Source organism: Xyrauchen texanus, chromosome 41 (assembly GCF_025860055.1).
Source record: "Xyrauchen texanus isolate HMW12.3.18 chromosome 41, RBS_HiC_50CHRs, whole genome shotgun sequence".
Lineage (NCBI taxonomy): Eukaryota > Metazoa > Chordata > Actinopteri > Cypriniformes > Catostomidae > Xyrauchen > Xyrauchen texanus.
In genome coordinates this window covers 12,469,985-12,490,740 of record NC_068316.1, presented here as the reverse complement: position 1 = coordinate 12,490,740, position 20,756 = coordinate 12,469,985, and the positions used below count along the sequence as shown (strand labels likewise).

Genomic DNA, 20,756 nt, shown 5'->3' with positions numbered 1-20,756 from the left:
ATACGTAATCCCATTACATGTATTCCGTTACTCCCCAACCCTGACATTAAGGTACTGTTTAAGGTTCAAAGTTGTCACTGGGTTGGTACCCTTAAGGAGACAAAAATGTATTTTATTTTTTCATTCCCAAAGTCACAAAACATATAAATGTACCTTTAGAGATACACAATCGGTCCATAGGGCACAATAACATACCCAAAATTAACCACAATAGCGATGGCCCTTGTTCCTTTTTTTTTCTTATAGTGTTCTTGCGTGATCATGTGACATTGTGAACACACAACAGATGTCAATATCTTCACTGAAAAATGCCTTAAATTTTGTGTTTCTCACAACACAATCTTTCTGTATGTATTCAGAAGACTTGGAATATGACACTATCATTGCAATTCTATTGAAAAGACAGACAGAGATATTCATTAAAAATCTTTTTTCTTCTTGGGTTTTTGAGTTTGGGTAAACTATTCCTATATTATCAGCCTCTTTAACACTTCTTGGTGGTTGCTGAAACGTGTTCCAGTTCTAATAGCCAACAGGAAGCAACCCATTTTAAAGGAATATATTTACACATTATTCCCTTATAATAATGGCACATAATGGAAGAAATATAATAATCATGGCTCGTGAAACCCAGCAACTTCCAATGAAACAACACAACAAAATAAAATTATACTGTCTTTTTTTAATAATCCTTGTCATTATTGTGAACAGCCAAGAATCGTGTGTCCTAAAACTGTTATTTATAACAGCAAATATGCACTGTACATAAGAAGCTACTAAATCTACCATGGGCTCTGGTTCTGCTTTCGTTGAGTAAGAGTGAATAGCTCAAAATGTTTCAAGGAATAGTTTGTACAGTAAAAAAGGGGAGAAAATAAAATACAGAAACTAGAAAAATGCTATTTGGATCTGGTTCATAAATATAATACTGATGGCTTGTCTCATATTCGACCAAACTAAAAGCACACCAATGATTCAATTCTGTACACTTATGCGATCTTTATAACAAAGTCTCAACACCTCAGTTTTGATCAAAGTGAACATGATGTGATTTAAAAAAAAATACGGTCTTTTAAAGATCGCTAATTACATAATTTGAACTTATTTCAAAAGAGGAAAAATACAAAAGGACACAGACGCTTTACAAAAAGCCACTGAAGGTTTACAGGATTATAAGGGGGAAATCTGATGACAAGAATGAGTTAAATCAAACAGGAGTTAAAGGGATTGTTCACCAATAGTCATCATTTACTCACCACCATGTTGTTTTCAAAACCTGTATGACTTCAGTTCTTCCACAGAATCACCTGTCACCATTCACTTTCAATGCATATTTTCCACCATTGTCATTCTGCCTAACATCTTTTACGTTCTATAGAAGAAAGTCATGAAGGTTTGGAACAGCATGTGGGTGAATAATTGATGACAAAAGTTTCATTTTAAGATGAAATTTCTCTTTAAATTTAGGGATAACATACATGGTCTCAGACTTAATTTTTCATGAAGATGTGCGTCTCCTTTTGTGAACACCCTATACTGAATGCAACCATGGGGTGATACAACTTTAAACCCAGATTTAGTGTAAAACAGTAATGTACATTAGGACCATCAGCTAGCTGCAGGAGGTCATACACATCCCTGATCAGACATTCTGAACGTGATATGTGAGGTCAGTTGATTATCTAACAGTTAAAAAGATGCGGTTGAAGAGAGAAAGGTGCTGATTGGTGGTGGTCATGCTAAGATGACAGGCAGACATCCAATCAGAGTTGACTGGATCATGCCTTTGGCTAGCAGGTGAACCACACACTTAAAATGAACATGTGTATGAAAAGCTCTTAACAAAACATGGTTGTAAGGAATACACAGAAAAACAAAAGTCATTTATAAACAGTCAACATGCCTTTGCTGATAAAGGAAAACGACATATGGATGAAGTTTAAGAATTTGATAAAGGATCTGATCTATGTTCAAACATACTTGGTTTGTGTAAAGAAGGTACACTGGTGCTTGGCACATGCTGTAACAAAGAGGGTTAATATTACACACATTGTAACAGAAATTCTGAGGTGCTTTCACTTTTCCGGAGGTATTGCTGTTCATTTTCAATACTGCGCAGCAACCATTGCTGGTGTTTAAAAGGATAGTTCCTTCAAAAATGTCAATTCTGTCATCATTTACTAACCCTCAAGTCGTTCCAAACCTGTATCACTTCCATGTAACACAAAAAAAGATATTAAGCAGAATGTAAGGGACTGTTATCCTCAGTCACCATTCACTTTCAATACATCTTTTTCCATATAATGAAACCATATTTAGCCTAACATCATCATCTGTTTCTTGGAAGAACAAGAGAAAAAAAAACAAGGAAGTCATACGACTAAGGAACAACTTGAGAGTGAGTAAATAAGGGCAACATTTTAATTATTGGGTTTACTATCACTTTAAAGAGTAACAATGAGCCATTACTACATACAGTAGATTATGTCTTCAGAAGGCTTTAGAACTTCAGTAGAAGCAAACAAAGAGGATTTAAAATGAATGAATCACAACAAGCTACATTGTAAAAGGCACACAAATGTAATAAGGATTCAAAGATGGTGGGAAAAGGCATACAAATTACAGCATGCTTTGAAAAGTTCTGATGGTTAACGTAATATTAGGATTATCAAATAATTGGCAAATGAAGATGTTTAAAATCTATAAGAAAGCTGAGATGAATGGTTGGAACACATCAGAAAGCACCCAAATTCATATCAATTTAGAAAACCTCAATGTATGACTCGCATAGTGGGACTACAAACCGTCCCACTATGTGACAAAGATCTGAAGGTTTAGTCTCAATAGACCTGGGGCCAAACGTTTTGAAACCATACCCCGACCAAACAAAAAAAGGTGAGTGGAGAGCAAAGAGAGAGCAGATACACATAAAGCTTTCTGTGAATTTCTCCCAATTGCTCTTTGGATTTAGTGTCTTGTGTGGTGCGTATGCAGGACTAACGCGAGTTTCAGAGTAGGTTAAACTGCGTACTGTTTACAGCCGCCTGACACGGCATTTTTTAGTTGTAACACGGTTATAAGTTTATTGCGAGGTGCGCTCAGCAGTCTTGCGATTCGAAGGCAGGTTGTAAAGGTGGGGCAGTGCATGCAGGGTCACCAGTAAAAGGAGCGGGACAGAAAGTTAGCGGCCGTGCCCAACCAGCTCACGCCGTCTTGCACGGAGCCCAAACGCGTCACGGCTTTATGTTGCTCCTGAGACGGGCTCTCTTCCTCAGGGAGATAATCCGGCAAATTCATGTTCTGCTCGACCACCACATCCGAGTCCTCTTGGAATGGTATTACAATCTGAATTTGAGGGAAAGAGAGAAGTGGGAACAATCAGCCATTATGTTTTGATTTCTAAACTATTCATTAAAACCGAATGAAACCATAATAAATGGACAAGTTAAAGGGATTGTTCACCCAAGAATTTAAATTCTCTAATAATTTATTCACCCTCATGCCATCCTAGATGTGTATGACTTACTTTCTTATGCAGAACACAAACTTTTATGATGCCTTTGTGATTTGTGGAGCTTCAGATTTCTGGCCACCATTCACTTGCATTGAAAAGGACCTGCAGAGCTGAGATATTCTCATAAAATCTTCATTTGTGTTCAGCAGAAGAAAGTCATACACATCTGGGATGGCATGAGGGTGATTAAATGATAGAATTGTAATTTTTTGGGTGAACTATCCCTTTAATGTTCATGAGTGTAATTTATTGATAAGGCTGAAAAATATCAATAATATCACCCAATTCTACTAACTAAATTGACATTCTCAATAGTACTTTCAAGACCATGTTTACCAAGTGTAAAGTGCTAAAGATTACAGAAAAATTTAATCACGTGTGCCATCTGATGGATGACAGAGGAACTGCATGATAAAGCAGTGTCCAAGATCACTGGGTTGTCAGCCACCGGAGGTCATGACTGTGCCGCTGCAGGTAAAGATAGTCCTTCCAATTCAACCAGAGAGGACACATCTTTTTTTAATTACCACACAGTGCCTATTGCACTGCATGCAAGAGCGTGTGTGTGTGTGTGTGACTCCAAGGCCCTTTGACGCATTGTTCCAGGGGCAGAGGGGCATCCTGAAAGGGATCATGCGATGAGGGGGAAGTGAGTAACTCTTCTAAAGAGGAGGGAGAGGGGTTCACCCTATCAGACAGACAACACCAGCTCTACATGTCAAACTGCATTACTCTCTGCTGTCTCGCTGCTTTGAGGTAAGATGCAACACAGTGACTGCAGCCATGACAGATAGACCAACATCTTGAGGTAGATAGTCAACACAGCAAAATACAGTGTACCAACAAAATACCTTCTGGCAACTGCATATTCATGTCCATTTATAGTTTCCCTTATTTATGTGATGGTGATTATTGTTGGTACATGGTTTAGAAATGATGTGCCTGTCTGGCCAGGTAAATAAATGGCTTTATTAAAGGGATAGTTCTGTCATCATTTACTCATGTCATCCTAAACCTATGTGATTTTCCATGAAAAAAGGGGAAATTTAGAGAAGTCCAAGTTGTTCTTTTCCATAGTACAAAAGTAGATAGTCTTGCTTCAAAAAGGACAAAAAAAGAGGCATAATAGTCCATAATAGTACAACCCAGGCTCTATATTTTAAGTCTTCTAAAGCCATGCAATATTTGTGTGTCAACAACAAACTGGCATGAAGATGAGTACTGGGAAAACTATTTATCAATTGAATTTTTGGTTAAATTATGCCATTAGTTTGCACTTTCGTCCCAGAAACATGCTTGTTTTATTCACTCACCTCAGATCCATCTTCCCCCTTCAATACCTGTTGTGCTTTCATGACATTGGTTGAAGCTATAGCAGTTCCCAAGGCCTGAAGAGTGAATACAACATTTACTGTTGTTAAAGGAATATTCCAGGTTCAGCTCAATCAACAGCATTTGTAGCATAATAGAACCACAAAAAAAAAAAAAAAAAAAACATTTGACTTCTCCCTCCTTTTCTTAATAAAATCTGAGTTTAAGTGAGACACATAAAATGGAAGTGAATGGTGCCAATCAGTAAACATTAAAATACTTTTTCATAAGTATAGCCCGAGATGTAAACAATATGCATGTTAATATGATTTTAGTGTGATAAAATTGCTTACTACCTTTTCTGTGTAAAGTTACAGCCAAATTTACAACATTGTTGCCAAGACTCTCATGTCTGTGGTCATTAAGTAATTTGAGAGACGTTTTTGGCCTACCTGAAGGACATCACTGGACCCCTGCTGGACCCCTTTCAGTTTGTGTACCGAGCAAACAGGTCTGTGGATGATGCTGTCAACAAGGGACAGCATTGTATCCAGCAATGCCTTGACAGACCTGGGACTTGCAAGGATCCTATTTGTGGACCCCAATCTGTAGATGGAACACCAGCTATCTGACAGAGGCAGCAGCTAGTGAGACTAGGAGCCTCAAATCCAGGACCCTCACTATTAGCACTGGTGCTCCTCAGGGATGCGTTCTCTCTCCACAGCTCTTCTCCGTGTACACGAATGTACACTGCAAAAGACCCCACAGTCAAGCTCCTGAAGTTTGCAGATGACACCACGGTCATCTACCTCATCCGCAATGGTGGCATGTCTGCATACAGATGGTTGATCAGCCGGCTGTCTGGTGCGGTCAAAACAACCTTGAGCTAAACACGCTCAAAACAGTGGAGATGACAGTGGACTGTGGCAGCAGTGGAGTCATTCAGGTTCCTGGGCTCTATTATCTCTCAGGACCTGAAGTGGGACACCCACAGACTTAATTCGCCAGCTGTGGAAGTTCAACCTGCCACAGGAGCAGCAAACACAGTTCTACTCGACCATCACTGAGCCTGTCCTGTGTACATTTATAATTGTCTGGTTTGGTTCAGCCACCAAATCAGACAGAAGGAAACTACAACGGACAGTCAGGACTCTGAGAGGATTATTGGTGCCCCCCCAGCCCACCCTCCAAAACCTGTATGTCTCCAGAGTGAGGAAACGTGCAGGTAGAATCACTCTTACCCTCTGGCCGACGTTACAGAGCACTGAGGGCCAGGACATCCAGGCTCAACAGCAGTTTTTACCCATGGGCAATTTACCACATGAACAATTAAACTGCTTCAGGACTCGCCCATAGTGCAATAATGTAGATACATATCTCATGTGCATATGTAAATTAGCATATTTAATTAAATAACTGTACATACCCCTACCTTGCACATATGTTACCACTTGCACATACGCCATTCTGTTATATGTATGTCTATTTGTTTTCTTACCTTGTTTTATATTCACATGGAGTCTCACTGTAATGTTCTGTGTGCACTTGTTTTATCACCAAAAAACATTCCTTGTGTACGTGAGAACACTTGGCTATAAAGCTCATTCTGATTATGAAGATGATGTAATGTCAAAAAAAAGCCTAAAATGACGGTCTAAACAACTTAACAGATCAAATAATACAGGAGTTTTAACAGTGGAATAATGCAAGTATAAATAATTATGAGATTTACATTTCTGCATTTAATCCCTCTAAAAAATTGTCCCCTTCACTTCCATTGTAAGTGTGTCACTGTAACCAAGATTGTTCCTTTTTTTTAATGTATGATGAGTCAAAATAATTTTTTGTTGACACATGCGTCAATTGAGTGTCACTTGTATTAAACCTGTAATATTCCTTTAAATGTTATTAATGTTTTAAATCTTTAAACAGCATGTTTCGTTTCTGGGGTTTCAAAAATGTTTTGACAAAACATGCAATCAAAGTAAAAAGCAAAATTTCACAAGTTTTCTTATGCAATCTGAAGACAGTGGTACATGTTTGACTTACCTCTGCCTTCAAGTCAGAACGGATCCTAACCACACATCTCTTCACAGCCATCTGGAAGGTAAAGCTGATGACTCCTTTGATCTTTAGCAGAGCCTCCTCACAGAGACTTCTCTTCACCTGACAAACACAGAGACACACAGGGTCAAATTGTGTATCAATTCAGAATAAAACATTATATAACAGAGACATTCTACAATGTAAAGTCAAATATCAATATGCAGCCTCTATACAGTATAATCACAAGGGGTTCCATTTCTCTAAATCTGACATTACTACATCATGCAGTTTGGTGACATTTACAGCTGTTAAACAAGAGTATGTATTGTGAAGGTTTTTTGAGGGGAGTGACAGTTACCGAGTCATCAAGCCCATCGATCTGAAGCACCACAGTTTTGGCCCGTTTGTTCGTGGCTCCCATAAAGAACTGGGCTTTTTTTCGGCATGAGGCGGCAGCTTCTGCCCGATCGGCCTCCGGGTTGCTGGAGTTCTGCAGGATCTCGTAGATCTCCGAGGCCAGCAGCTTCGTCTCGCCCGGTGACGTGCCCCTAGTGAAAATAAATTATAAAAATCACAGTTCACTGTAGATTATAAAAATAAGAAACAAATAAGTACATATGCAGATCTCGTTTTATTAAGAGTGCATTTTGTGCATTTCAACGCTTGTCACGTGCTGATATTTGAAAAGGTCACCTCTCCAGTAGACAAGAGGACACAACACTGATCTACGCAGGGGTTTATCTGCCAGCATGGGGGCTGGGAAAAGTCACATCAATGGAGCGTGAACCAGCTAACTTTTGGCGTGTAAAAAATGTTTGATGTATTTACAGCTGCTGCCACATACAGAATGTTTTAATCTCTCCATTATAAACATAAATTAAAATTTGACCTCAAATTTAAAGATTAATAAAAAATGTATTCTGTCATAATGTACTCATATTTTTGACGTTCCAAAGCAGTGTTATTTTTATGCGTAGAACAGAAGATGATCAGAAAAAGATCTTTTAAAGGATCCTCACATAGATCTTTTCTATACATCAAAGTTTCATAGTGGTCACAGGCTTTAAAGCCCACAAAAAGGACATAAACGCATTAACAAAGCACCATAAAAGTAGTCAATACAACTTACACTATATTCCAAGTTTATATGATAGCTTTGTGTGACTGAAATGTAAGATTTTATTCACTGATAATCTTCGCTGCAGCTCTCAAATTAAATGGTGTAGTCAGAACGATATGTTATGTGAGTACATAATTACAGAGTAAGACCTATCCAAGAACACAGCCATGTGGAAAAAAAACAAATAATTATATGTTCTATCAGAGCAGAAAACATATATAAATCTAAAAGACATTTACTGAGACTATTTGCAGTAGCTTAAGTTTTAAGTGTTATGAGGTCTCAATCTATAGTCAAGTGACCTGCTCATTTAATAAGGTTAAAAAAAAAACAGCAGTTCATTGACATCACCATTCGAGGTCAGATGTGACATCAGGATCTTGATATGCCCTACAGGGGCTAATAGGGGAGATGCAATACAGCCATCATTCATGCAGAGTTACAGAAACGGACATCTGCTCACTGGCATATCTGAACTGCCTGTCCCCCACACTTCCTATCTACACCTGAGGTAATGCTGACAGCATATAAACCCTTAGCATTTCTGTACCATCAAAGAGAGAGCTTGCTCCACACAACAGCCAATCCTATGATCCACCTTGCGAGCATGATGCTCTCAGCTTCGCTAACAATGTGCCATTTGTAACGTAGAGTCAGACTGGATGAACTTGCTAAAGCTAGCTGCCTTGCTGACAATTAGATTACGTCGGACACCGGATTGATTCATGGCAACGGTTGCACTCTCTCATCGTCTCTAGTTAAGAGCGCGACAGAACAACATTGATGTGGACAACAGCTCTGATCTTTCTGCGCTGTAATCTTGAATATTGTTCTCTAGCACCAAACATGCATAATGTCTGCCCTGCCCATGTGGAACTTCATTGCCTCTTTTCCCTGCATGTGTGTAGACATGAAGTTCCACATGAGTTAACGTGGTTTCAAAGCACCTTTTAGACCATAACGTTTGTCCCCTCTAAATGTATCTTTTTTAATCAGCATGTTACGAGCCTTTAATAATAAACAAATCGATTTCTGTTATAATTTAGTACAAATTAATTAGATGTCAGGAATGGATTAGGAAAGACTAAAATTACTAGTTGGTAGACGAGTCTCTCACTTTAATGAAAATATACAAAGGTTTTTTTACATTTATTTTAAAACGTTTTCTAAATTTTCTCTCAGGACACCCCTGAACCCACATTCAGCATCATTCCACAGTCACAAGGGCTTCTATGCCCCATACTTGGGTATCTGAATCTAAAGAAATGTCAACAATATTTAATTTTAATGTAAAAATATTCCAACAAACAGATTCATTTTCAATTGACAAATGGTAAAAGATGGTAAAATTGGTAAAAGATCCCGCAGACCCCACTGCTTTGACCGTCTCGGGGCCCCCTGTGCAGAATTTTTTCTTCTATTCTTCCGTCAACTTTGAAATAAAAAAAAGAAAGTGCAATGTGTAAATGTATATCGTGATAAATATCGATATCGAATAATATGAAAAATATTATCGTGATAACAATTTTGCCCATATCGCCCAGCCCTAATGTCATGGAAATAATATGCACTATGAATAAGTGTCTTTAGGATGCATATTCTTGTTTGTAGATATGGCTAGGGTCCTTCCTTCATCCACCAGCAAAAAATTGCAAGTCTGATGGCTAACAAAAGTAACAGCCTAACCATAACCCACAAGCCGCACAAATTGAGGTATCATTCATGTCCATAGCACAAATACTAATGGATGAGTTACATGATGAAGTTTAATTGATTTTTGGAATTGGGAAAAAACTCCTAACCTGCAGTATGAGCAACAGTTATTGTGATGCACATATAGAAAAGTATGCTGCTTCATCTAGCCATAATGTTTTGCAGACTGGGGCGATACACAACCTCTACCCAAACTTGCATGCCTGAAATAGTGACGGGCAGCTTGTGGAACTGCAGGGCACTCCTTGATGGCGTCTGTGCTAACTGAAGTGACTGGTGAATTGAGCGGGTCGCCCTGAGAAAAAGGCTACGTAGCTCTCTGCCAAGCATTGGCACTTCTGTCTGTAAGGCTCCATGTTACACAGAAGGCACTCACTGTCTAAAAGCCTGCAGACTTTCGCACTCAAAATAATGCTGAACTGTGACAAACATACACACATGTGGATCCTGCATCTCAATATTTAGCCTTGGAGGCATCGAATTCATGCAGTTGGAAGTAGTTATACATATCATATTGTAAAACAATTATCTGGGTTTAATACAAGTTAGGCTCAGTTAACATTATTTGTGGCATAATTTTGATTAAAAAAAATAATAATAATAATAATAATAATAGACTCGTGCCTACTTTGTATGAAGATATATATATATATATATATATATATATATATATATATATGCTGTTAATTGATAATAACTTGTATTGAGCATGGATTATTCCTTTACATGTTTAAAACACCTTTAGTTCATATTTTATGTTTTTGATTAAATGAAAAATATATATATGTTTTTCAATACATTTCAAACATCACATGTTGTGATCTGAACAACCAGTCAGTAATGATACTAATTTAACCTAAGTTTCACAAATCTTAATTACACAAAACAGTTCCCTCTTAATTTTGTGTCGTTTTGTCTCTCTTAATTTGCTCACGTTAGGCTTTAACAGCAAGCTTGCATCATCACACCCATTAATTCTTAAAACAGACATAGCTGTTTATGACAGGGCGACCTTTCTCGTGCTTGAAAATCTGCCCACGACACACATTTGCTCAAACCAAAGCTGCAGGACAAGGTTTTTGTGCAGGAAAGTGCAAAGTGAACTCGTGGCCGCATGATGGAATGTGACTTACTTCTGCATGACATTCTGCAGACTCAGCATCATGCCCAGCTCACCCTTCATCTTCTCCCTGTTGGCGCGGCATTCTGCCAGGTAGCGCACCGCCTGGAAGTACACAAAGGCATTAAGGGTTACACAGAATTATACTTCCAGTGCTGTGATAACATATTACACATAAGCATTATTACAAATACAGCGAGTATTGATGCTGACTACCACCCCTGGTGTCGGGAGTTTGAATCCAGGGTGTCGAGTGACTCCAGCAAGGTCTCCTAAGCAAACAAATTGGCCCGGTTGCTAGGCTGGGTAGAGTCACATAGGGTAACCTCCTCGTGGTCTCAATTAGTGATTCTAGCTCTCAATGGGGTGCGTGGATCACGGTGAGTAGCATGAGCCTCCACATGAGGAGTCTCAACAGTGTCATGCACGACAAGCCACGTGATAAGATGCACGGATTGACGGTTTCAGAAGCGGAGGCAACTGAGGCTTGTCCTCTGCCACCCATATTGAGGTGAGTAACCACGCCACTACGAGGACCTACTAAGCAGTGGGAATTGGGCATTCAAAATTGGAGAGAAATGGGGATAAAAAAAAAAAACATAAAAAACATAACACCACGGACCACCACTGGCACTGTTCTAAGGTTTAGTGTGTGGGTATGTGTGTTATTCTTGCACTTAAATGTGTTAATCCAGAAGGCCAGAATTTATCTGGAGGTCTTTGTACAGGTTTATTAATGTAATTATAATTTACGCACTGCTGAAGTTTCATCGAGATCAGTTAATGTATGCAGAAGTTATAACACACTTCCTGTTTCTCTTTTCGCGCTATCATTTCGTTTCCTCGCCACAGCAAGATGTTATATTTATATATACTGTATACATGTTATATTTTGTTCTGTTCTCCCCCTAAAATGATCAGATCACTTAAGACGACATGAATTATACCAATGGAGTCGTATGGATTGCTTTTATGCTCCCTTTATGTGCTTTTTGGAGCTTCAAAGTGAATTTGCATTTCTGTTGGTCGGAGCTAATGACTGTAAATTAGAAAGTTGTTCGGCTTGACGAGAACAATATACACGCCGAGTTTTGTAACTGTAGATAGAACTAACTAAGTTACAACACACTTTATATGTCCTTTTTTAATCATAAATTAATTTCCTCGCCACGGCCAAAACGTGTTTGGTGGCGATTGGATTAATTCTCTAGGAGGAATATATATAATTCCAGAGCATGTGTTTCCAAACAACCCATAATAGCCGACTTCCTGTTGGGCTGGCGTAAAACTTAGAGCACGAAAGTTGTTCGGCCCGATGAGATCTATAAGTGAACCGAGTTTCATATTAATTCATGCAAGCCTGTTTGATATATACCAGCTTCAGCCCGGCCCTGATGGCCGCGGGTTCTGACCTGTGTGCAAAGTTTCAAGAGTTTTCGAGCACGTTAAGAGCCCCAAAAGTGCCCGAATAGTCGTATAAAAAATAATAATAATAGTAATCCTATGGAAAACAATAGGGCCTTCGCCTTTTCAAGGCTTGGGCCCTAATGAATGGAGACTAAGACTTACATTCTCTCTAATATCTCCTTTGGTGTTCAATAGAAGAGAAAAACACATATTGGTTTGAAACAGTTCACATAATCGAGCTACCACAGGTTTTAGTGTAGTTGAGCTACAGTCTCTGTGTACAAGTAAACATGACACCATGCATAATTGGATAGCTGAAGGTCGTGTCTAGAGGACCTTCATGTCTTATTTTTCAGTCAGACTAAAGTGTTTACATGACATTTTAAAAAGACCAGTCATTGCTTTAGTCTGACTGAAATCAAACTTATAAAGTGGATGTAAAGGCAGTCATTATGAGTGTGAGTAAGTAATGAGTAAGTGAGCTATTCCTTTAAATAAAATTATTTTTAAATACCGTCTACTTAAGTCTTATAAAGGAGGAAGGGAAAACAGTAGATGTATGGCCTTCATGCACAGTGAGGCATTCCTTTAGAACAGGGCTCTTCAACTACTTTCTTGCGGGTGCCAGATTATCCAGATGAAAACCTTTTCCCATATTTATCTTAGCTAACACTTTCATTGTAACTAACATATTAACATAAAAAACAGAACTAAACACCATTAATACTAAGGGTTTATTTACATTAAAATAGTCTGTGATATTTAATTAAACATTTAAAAAATCTGGTCATCAGTTCCGTCTCAAGATCTGGCTGAAGAACAAAAATGACCTCACACCATTAACTAACCAATAGGTTTTGATGAACTTTGAAAATAAAAACATAATAATAATTTTAACATTGTATAATATTGTTTTAAAATGTTGAAAACTACAGAAGAACATTTAGATCTGCTAAAGGCTGTATCTTAGACAATCTCAACCCACTTAAGAAAAATTACAAATATAGAACTGATGTTTTACATAAAAACAAAATGTCTGTTCTTTCATTTTCTCTATTATCCTTCAATTTAATGAGGAGAAAATTAGCCTTTTCTTGTCCTGCACATATTGTGAATTTGTGCAGAAGCCAGATATTTATGCAGATAACCATTGGTAAACAAAAAACACATCACTGACACACATCTGAATATACAACCAAACAAAGTCCGGATACATGCACGTATGCTAAAGTTTAAATTTAAGGTGCCTTACCATTGCTTTTCAATCATTTCTTTTTACAAAATTTATATCAATTTCTAACATTTTTTGCCGTTAATTCAAATGCTCCTGCAGAGTGCCAAATACATATTTGTAAAAACAATTCTAAATTTTTGTACAATTAATACTAGGGCATAAAAACTGCATGTAGATAATAAAAAAATAAAAGTTAAAATAGTTTAATATAAATTGTAGCTCTGAAATTTCATATAAACTATCCTGAAACACTATCATTATTATTATCATCATCATAATCTTGGGTTTATCAAGTTTTAAATTATGACTCCAGAAACACCACAGTAGATTTTCTGCACTATGTGAAGAACAAAAGACACAAATTGAAACATCTTAATAGGATCTTACCAATAGCGCGGAGTAGACAACTTGCGGATTGGGGTGGTCAAGGAAAAGAATGAGGCCGGGCAAACAGCCTTGATCTTCAACAATAGCTCGCCTGTTGAGGGGGTCAGCAGCTAAGTCCCTCAGCTGATTCACCACAGCCAAGGCATCTGGCTCCCCACTCATGGTGCTCCCACACCAAGGGCCATGCACATAAAACACGCAGATCAAAGCTGTGGGGATAGAAAACAAACATAATAATGCGATGATTTCAATCAACCTTCTGTGGCTGTGGCACTCATTTAAATGATTACCATATTTATATACAGTGGTATTTACATGGTGCAATATGGTACTTCTATGAAAATAATGGCTTTACCCTTGTAAAATTCCCCACCCCCCAAAAAACATGGCATTACCATGACACATGTCCCAAACACATGGTGATACCATGGTATTTATTGTTATTGACAGAAAGCACGACAAGCAGTATTATAAAATGTAAATCTATTTAATGGATTTCAGAATGAAAATTGTTCAGAAATCTGTTTTGGTCTGTAACAATCCAGACTGAAGTGCACAAAGAGAATACACATGTAAACAGGTGTGTTTTCAGTCTATTAGATATTATCAATGACAGGAATAATTTACATTAACTGAAATCAATCTGTCAACATTCATTGTTGTCGTGCTTCTATTTCACATTGATGTAAGGACAATCTTCTGAACACGTGGCACATTATTGGTTCTCATCGTGGGAATGAGCCATAATGTGTGCGGTCATGTCAGGTGGCTTTACCCCATACACAATAGCTATAACGAGGCCTTTAAATGGGGCCTGTGCTAACCGGCTAAAACAAACACCGCCACCTTTACAGTGTCACAAGACATTGACAACCTGATCTATAACAGACAACTTAAAACAGCATTTAAAGCAAAAGTTTGGTGATAATAGATCATAATATTTAGCCTATGCACATCAATGCATGTGGATCTGAATGTCTCTCTCTATGAACAAAAACAATGACAGCACGAAGAATCGGTAATCAGAATGAATTTCTTCCAGGACACACATAAACACACAACCAAATAATCACATTAAACGTATGACCCATGTATTTAATTCTGATCTGCATGGCCTGTATCTTGTTAACCTTGTGTCTGTCTGTCTGAGTGTATCGTGGCACTGTTGTCCACGCATAACCTTACAGCAACACGCCCAGGACGGCTCCTCGACTCAAATGATCCTCCTCAAATCAAAGGATGCAACCCGCCGACAACTGAACTGGAGGTAGACACGAAATTCAATGCTGCCCGTAACAATAACGACGTCAGTTAAACCAAAAATTGGTATGACAGCGGTTCTGGTCATTCTCTGTGGAGCTTTTAGAACACCGTGAAACACTTCCTGGATTTAGACGCTCTGATTGGAGGATATGCATATGACTATGACGCTATGGATTATCGGCCAATAAAAGAGGGTTTTACTAAAATACATTATGTTCACATTAAAGCTGTAACAATCTACAATTTCATGACTTAAGCAAATGTAAAATCTGACATAAAATATATTATTGTATTTTATTTTCTGTCGATTGTTACATATATTTTTTTTTTTGCATTACAAAAATAAATAAATACATTGCCAGTATTAATTTCAAAGCCAAACAACCAAATTAAAATATCGTGGCATTGCATGATAAAACGAAGGGTATGATACAGGTATGATAGAAAAGACAAATAAAAACACACACATATATATATTACAATTGCCAGAGAGCTTCTATATGAAATAACAAAGTCAGCGTTTTTATCATAGGAGAGAGCGTAACCATAGTTCCAGTACTACTTCAGTCCACTTGACATTGCGTTTACTAATGCATATGGGGAGTGCCTTCATACACACTTCATACGTGAACTGACCGCTATAAAACAGGTGCACAGACACCATTTCCTCCGAATTTCTTCCTTCAAGACAGCGATTATTTCTTGTCTCGAAGCCCTCTACCTTTACTGTCGTTATACACCAGTCAGCGGATGGAATCTTCACGCAGCGAGAAGACTCTCCGCTCCCCTGCAGTGCTCCAGCGAACATCACTCCGCCACGCCGTTTGATGCTTCACTGGTGAACGGACCTCAGCATCCAGATTCTGCGCAGTGCATCGGCAGGTGTAGAGTATCCTTTTAAAGCAAAATTGTATTTGTGTGTTAAATATAAGTTATATAAGTTATATAAATATAAATCTATATTTATATATCTAGAAGAGCCACTTACGTGTTCGTGTCTTTTTCAAGATGTCGTTCACTTTTGGCCATACGATCCAATTTGCTCACCGGCCACCCGTTTCAACGGCGTTCTGTCATCCAAGGTTTCGTCCGAAGACATGCCACTGTTACGAGCCAAACGCGAGAGATTGTGCCAAATTGTCAAGCACAAAAAGGGGTTTACAGCCGTTATTTTCTTGTCCCAAAGAGAGATGGCAGACTTCGGCCAATTCTGGATCTGAGACATATAAGGCCATTCTACAGTGTCTGTCTCAGTTCAAACTGGGGAGAACACTTCCTCTGAAGCTATTTCAGAAAGCATTGGGATTTATGGCGGTGGCATCGGCCATCATCCCATTAGGTCTCTTACACATGAAACCACTTCAGTGCTGGCTGAAGCGCCGTGTGCCACAACATGCTTGGCGCCAAGGGTGCATGCGCATCACTAAATCCCACCGCTGTATAGCTGCATTGGTACCATGGACAGCTCCTGCATTTTATCAGCGAGGTGTGGCGCTGGGGCAAATTATCAGGTGGAAAGTGGTGACTACGGATGCTTCCAACACATGTTACCTGGACAAGTCCGAGGAGGGCGTGGCACATCAAATGCCTAGAACTATCGGCTGTAATTCTAGCCTTGAAGGCTTTTCAGTCAGAAATAGTGAACTGTCATGTCCTGGTTCGCTCAGACAACATGACAGTTGTGGCATATATAAACCGCCACTGTGGAATTAATTCACCGGCACTTTTGAGACTGACGCGGCACATCCTCCAATGGAGCGAGTGTCATCTCCTCTCCCTGAGAGCGACATATGTCCCAGGCCGCCTGAATTACGGCGCAGACCTACTATCCCGCCAAGGGGTGATACCTGCTGATTGGAGACTTCATCCTCGAACGTTGTTGAGGAATTGGGAAATATTCGACAAAGCAGAAATCAACCTATTTACCTCAGTGGAGAATGCCCACTGTCCCCTTTGGTATTCGAAGTCCCAAGCCCTGTTGGGAACGGATGCAATGGCACACAAATAGCCGGCGAAACACAAATAAGCGTTTCCTCCAGTATGTCTGATCCACAGGACAAGAAAACGGTTCTATTAGTTGTGCCGAAATGGCTCAACCAGCCATGGTAAAGATGCTGTACAGCCATCATGGGAAATACCACTGAGGAGGGATCTACTCTCTCAGGCGCACGGCACAATCTGGCATCCCCAGCCCCAGTCACCAGAACTGACGCGTTCAGTCATGAACACCATTTTACAAGCCAGGGCACCATCCACAAGACGCCTCTTGTGGCGTCTTGTGGATGGTGCTAAAATGGATGCACTAAAATGGAAGGTTTTCACTGACTGGTGTCTCTCACATAGTAAGGACCCAGTAAACTGCCCCATACATGAAATTCTAATATTTCTTCAAGAGCGATTAGATGCTGGACTCACCCCATCAACACTCAAAGTGTATGTGGTAACTATATCTGCATATCCCGCACATGAAGCCGGCACCTCTATGGGCATAAATTAATTAATTATAAAGTTCCTAAAAGGAGCAAGATGATTAAACCCACCTTGGCCAGCTACAGTCTCGACTTGGGACTTAACTTTAGTCATAAATGCTCTCGCAGGGCCCCCCTTCGAGCCTTTGGACTCTGTTGATTTGCGCATGCTTTCTGTTAAGACCGCACTACTGCTGGCTCTGCCCTCAGTAAAATGGGTCGGTGACCTACATACATTATCAGTCAACAATTCATGTCTGGAGTTTGGCCCCTGTCTTTCAAGAGCCACTGTCAAACCCAGGAAAGGCTATTTACTCAAGTCCTGACCACACCCTTCAAAGCGCAGTTTGTTCACCTTCAGTCCTTCTTCCCTCCTCTATTTAATTCAGATGAGGAACAATCATTGTATTTGTTATGCCCTGTGTGGGCGCTACATACATAAGTTGAGTGTACTTGCCAGTTCAGACTGTCTGATCGGTTTTTTATATGCTATGGAGGACACACAAAAGGAATGTCCATCTCCAAGCAAAGACTTTCTCACTGGATTGTCGATGCAATTACCCTGGCTTACGAATCGCAGGGTCAGACTTGCCCAATTGGTGTTAAAGCACACTCAACTAGAGGCATGGCCTCCTCATGGTCATGGACAAATGGTGTGTCCTTACAAGACATATGTTTTGCAGCAGGATGGTCCTCGCAAAACACGTTCGCAATGTTTTACAACCTAGACGTAATGTCTCTTTCCTCACAAGTCCTCTCTGTTTAGAGCTCTTGTTATTCATTGGCCATATATATATATATATATATATATATATATATATATATATATATATATATATATATATATATATATATATACTTATGCCCCTTTTTAAGTCACGGGCTCACGATCATTTACACAACCACCAGCATTCAGCCTGTTATAATTCCATAAGTCACAAGCACATCATTATAAATAAACTCCCTTCTAGGCCGGGTTCATAAGGAGTAATTCATACTATATGGCTATAGCTCATATATTCATTAGGAGTGCTCTCCGACTGGCCATCATGAGGATCACTCACTGCGGCATACACATGTCGGTCGCCGTCCCATAAAACTGCGCCACCATGTTTCCTCTCTAGGAAGTTATGTTGTGTAGTGTGGCGGGATGGTATTCTGTTCCCCATATGCTTTAGTAAACGCATGTCAAGTGAACTGAAGTCGTAAGGGAACGTCTCGGTTACGTACGTAACCTCTGAGATGAAGGGAACGAGACATTGCGAACGCTAGACCCCGAAGCCGCCGCCAGGCGCTGCCATTTGCGCCATTTAGAATTTCAGCCGCCACCAGCCAATAATTTCGAAAGCCAAATTGAGCCACCATCTGATAAAGTTTGGCTGAGCCGGCTAGAATTATTTGCATCAAATAATAATTCTATCACATAGAGACATACACACACGAAATATATAAACAATACACGAGATCTATTTTCCCACTGGATTCATAACAGCACAGTCTTGTGCTCGTTGCTACGATACACAGACTCACAGTGAATTGACGACCAATTAAAATTGCTCGTTTTCCGTACAGAAGAAGCTGATGCATTTTTTCTCGCACTGAGGTGAAATGGCAGAAAGAAGCAAGCACGGTAATTTTGATCTCACTTCTCACATACTTTCCTAATTCCTACTTACTTTTTTTTTAACTTAGGCCTACCCAGACTTTTGTTAAATCTTCAGGGCACGGTTGCACAAACACCTGAATCAAAGATTGATGTTATGAACCAAATATTCTGGAACGGAGAGATTTATAGCACTGAACGTGATATTACTGCAGTAACAAACCACCGTTTACACATTGCTAATTCACGACGCATGCTTCAGTGTACATTGAAGTGAAATGTGCAAAACTTTGTCCAAAATAATACTGATAACAGTGTGTTTTTATTTTAAGGCAGGCAAAAACATCGTTTTTTTTTTACTGGTCAATTTTGAGATTTTTGGATATTTGTCTTCAAAACATGTCTTCTTTCAGACTTGTGGTGAAAAAAAGTCAGAAATACACATTTAGGTCTTTATTTTACTACACTTCGTCTGTTTGCGTCTGTAAATTTCTCATAAATTCAATAATAATACTGCTCAATGGCAAACGATCATCACTTGCTCCTTCAAGGTGTAATATGATAAGCTTCATCCATGATAATGCCAAGTTATTGTATACAACTTAGCCTACATACATTTAGCCTAAACACAACACATTGTAGGCTATTTGAAAATGTTTAGTAGCATACAGACTACAAAATAAATATGTACATACGTGAAAGTAAAATCTGGTGTTTTCTTTATTACATTGTATTGCATTTTGTAGAAATATAGTGTAAGCCATGCATTGCTTGGAAATATTTAGATCTAGTAAATCAGTATAACATAGACATCTGTAGACATGAAGTGGCAGCTTCAGCCATTTGCAGCTATGAAAAGTTTGGCGGCTGCAGCAGCCATTTAGGTTTTGGCTGAGCCGGCTAGCCAGCCAATAACATCAGCCAGCCATTATTCTCAAAACAAATGGCTTCGGGCTCTAGCGAACGCTAGCCGCACCACAAGACTCAGAGTTGAGACTTGAGGCACGAGCAATGCACTCTTTGTTCTCAGTCAGAAATTCTGAGGAAATGGTGTCTGTGCACCTGTTTTATAGCAGACAGTTTGCGCCAAAACGAGTGGTCAGTTTCGCGCCAAAACGAGTGGTCAGTTTTGCGCCAAAACAGGTGGGGCTCAAACACCATAGCCAATATTAGAATATTGGCGTTATTGTAGAGAGGATTCAAATAGGTCGTGTATGAACACACTCCCCATATGCGTTTATAAACGCAATGTCTCGTTCCCTTCGTCTCAGGGAACCGAGGTTACGTATGTAACCGAGACGACATGATTTTATTACCTATGTCCATGAGCGGAACGGTCAACTTGTCACCGTTTGCGCACAAATGATAAGTGAATGGGGGAGCCGTAAACTAACACTTTCCTGTCGCAAAATTGTCCGTGACTTCTCTTACAAAACATACATTTTATCGTAGTAAACTCCACACATAGTTCATTCCAATAGGATTGTTTAGTGTAAAACATGTTAAAGATTAGCGGACAGACGGTCAATTCATTAATTCATTAAGCTGTTTCTCACAAAAGCAGTTTATT

At 39.3% G+C, this 20,756-nt stretch overlaps 1 protein-coding gene across 2 annotated transcripts; it reads right to left on the bottom strand.

Moving 5' to 3' along the window:
* Window positions 1-230: 230 nt before the first annotated feature.
* LOC127634320 (armadillo repeat-containing protein 1-like) lies at window positions 231-15,229 on the bottom strand. Of its 2 annotated transcripts, none has more exons than XM_052113815.1 (7): window positions 14,983-15,229; window positions 13,853-14,061; window positions 10,838-10,929; window positions 7,230-7,419; window positions 6,875-6,991; window positions 4,828-4,902; window positions 231-3,345 (listed from the first exon to the last, which is right to left on the bottom strand). In XM_052113815.1, exons 2-7 carry the CDS (start codon window positions 14,012-14,014, stop codon window positions 3,154-3,156), a joined length of 828 nt encoding a protein of 275 aa, XP_051969775.1. In that variant the 5' UTR covers window positions 14,015-14,061; window positions 14,983-15,229; the 3' UTR covers window positions 231-3,153. The 2 variants fall into 2 exon arrangements, with proteins under 2 accessions (XP_051969775.1, XP_051969774.1); XM_052113814.1 differs by having other exon boundaries at window positions 15,038-15,229.
* Between the last annotated feature and the right edge of the window lie 5,527 nt (window positions 15,230-20,756).

Bases quoted from the DNA above. Each gene is read 5' to 3' on its own strand.
- LOC127634320 (XM_052113815.1), bottom strand. From the start codon at position 14,014: ATGAGTGGGGAGCCAGATGCCTTGGCTGTGGTGAATCAGCTGAGGGAC. The intron at 10,930-13,852 runs GTAAGATCCTAT...GTGTACTTCCAG, and splicing joins TTGTCTACTCCGCGCTATTG to GCGGTGCGCTACCTGGCAGA. The intron at 6,992-7,229 runs GTAACTGTCACT...TGTGTTTGTCAG, and splicing joins TCGATGGGCTTGATGACTCG to GTGAAGAGAAGTCTCTGTGA.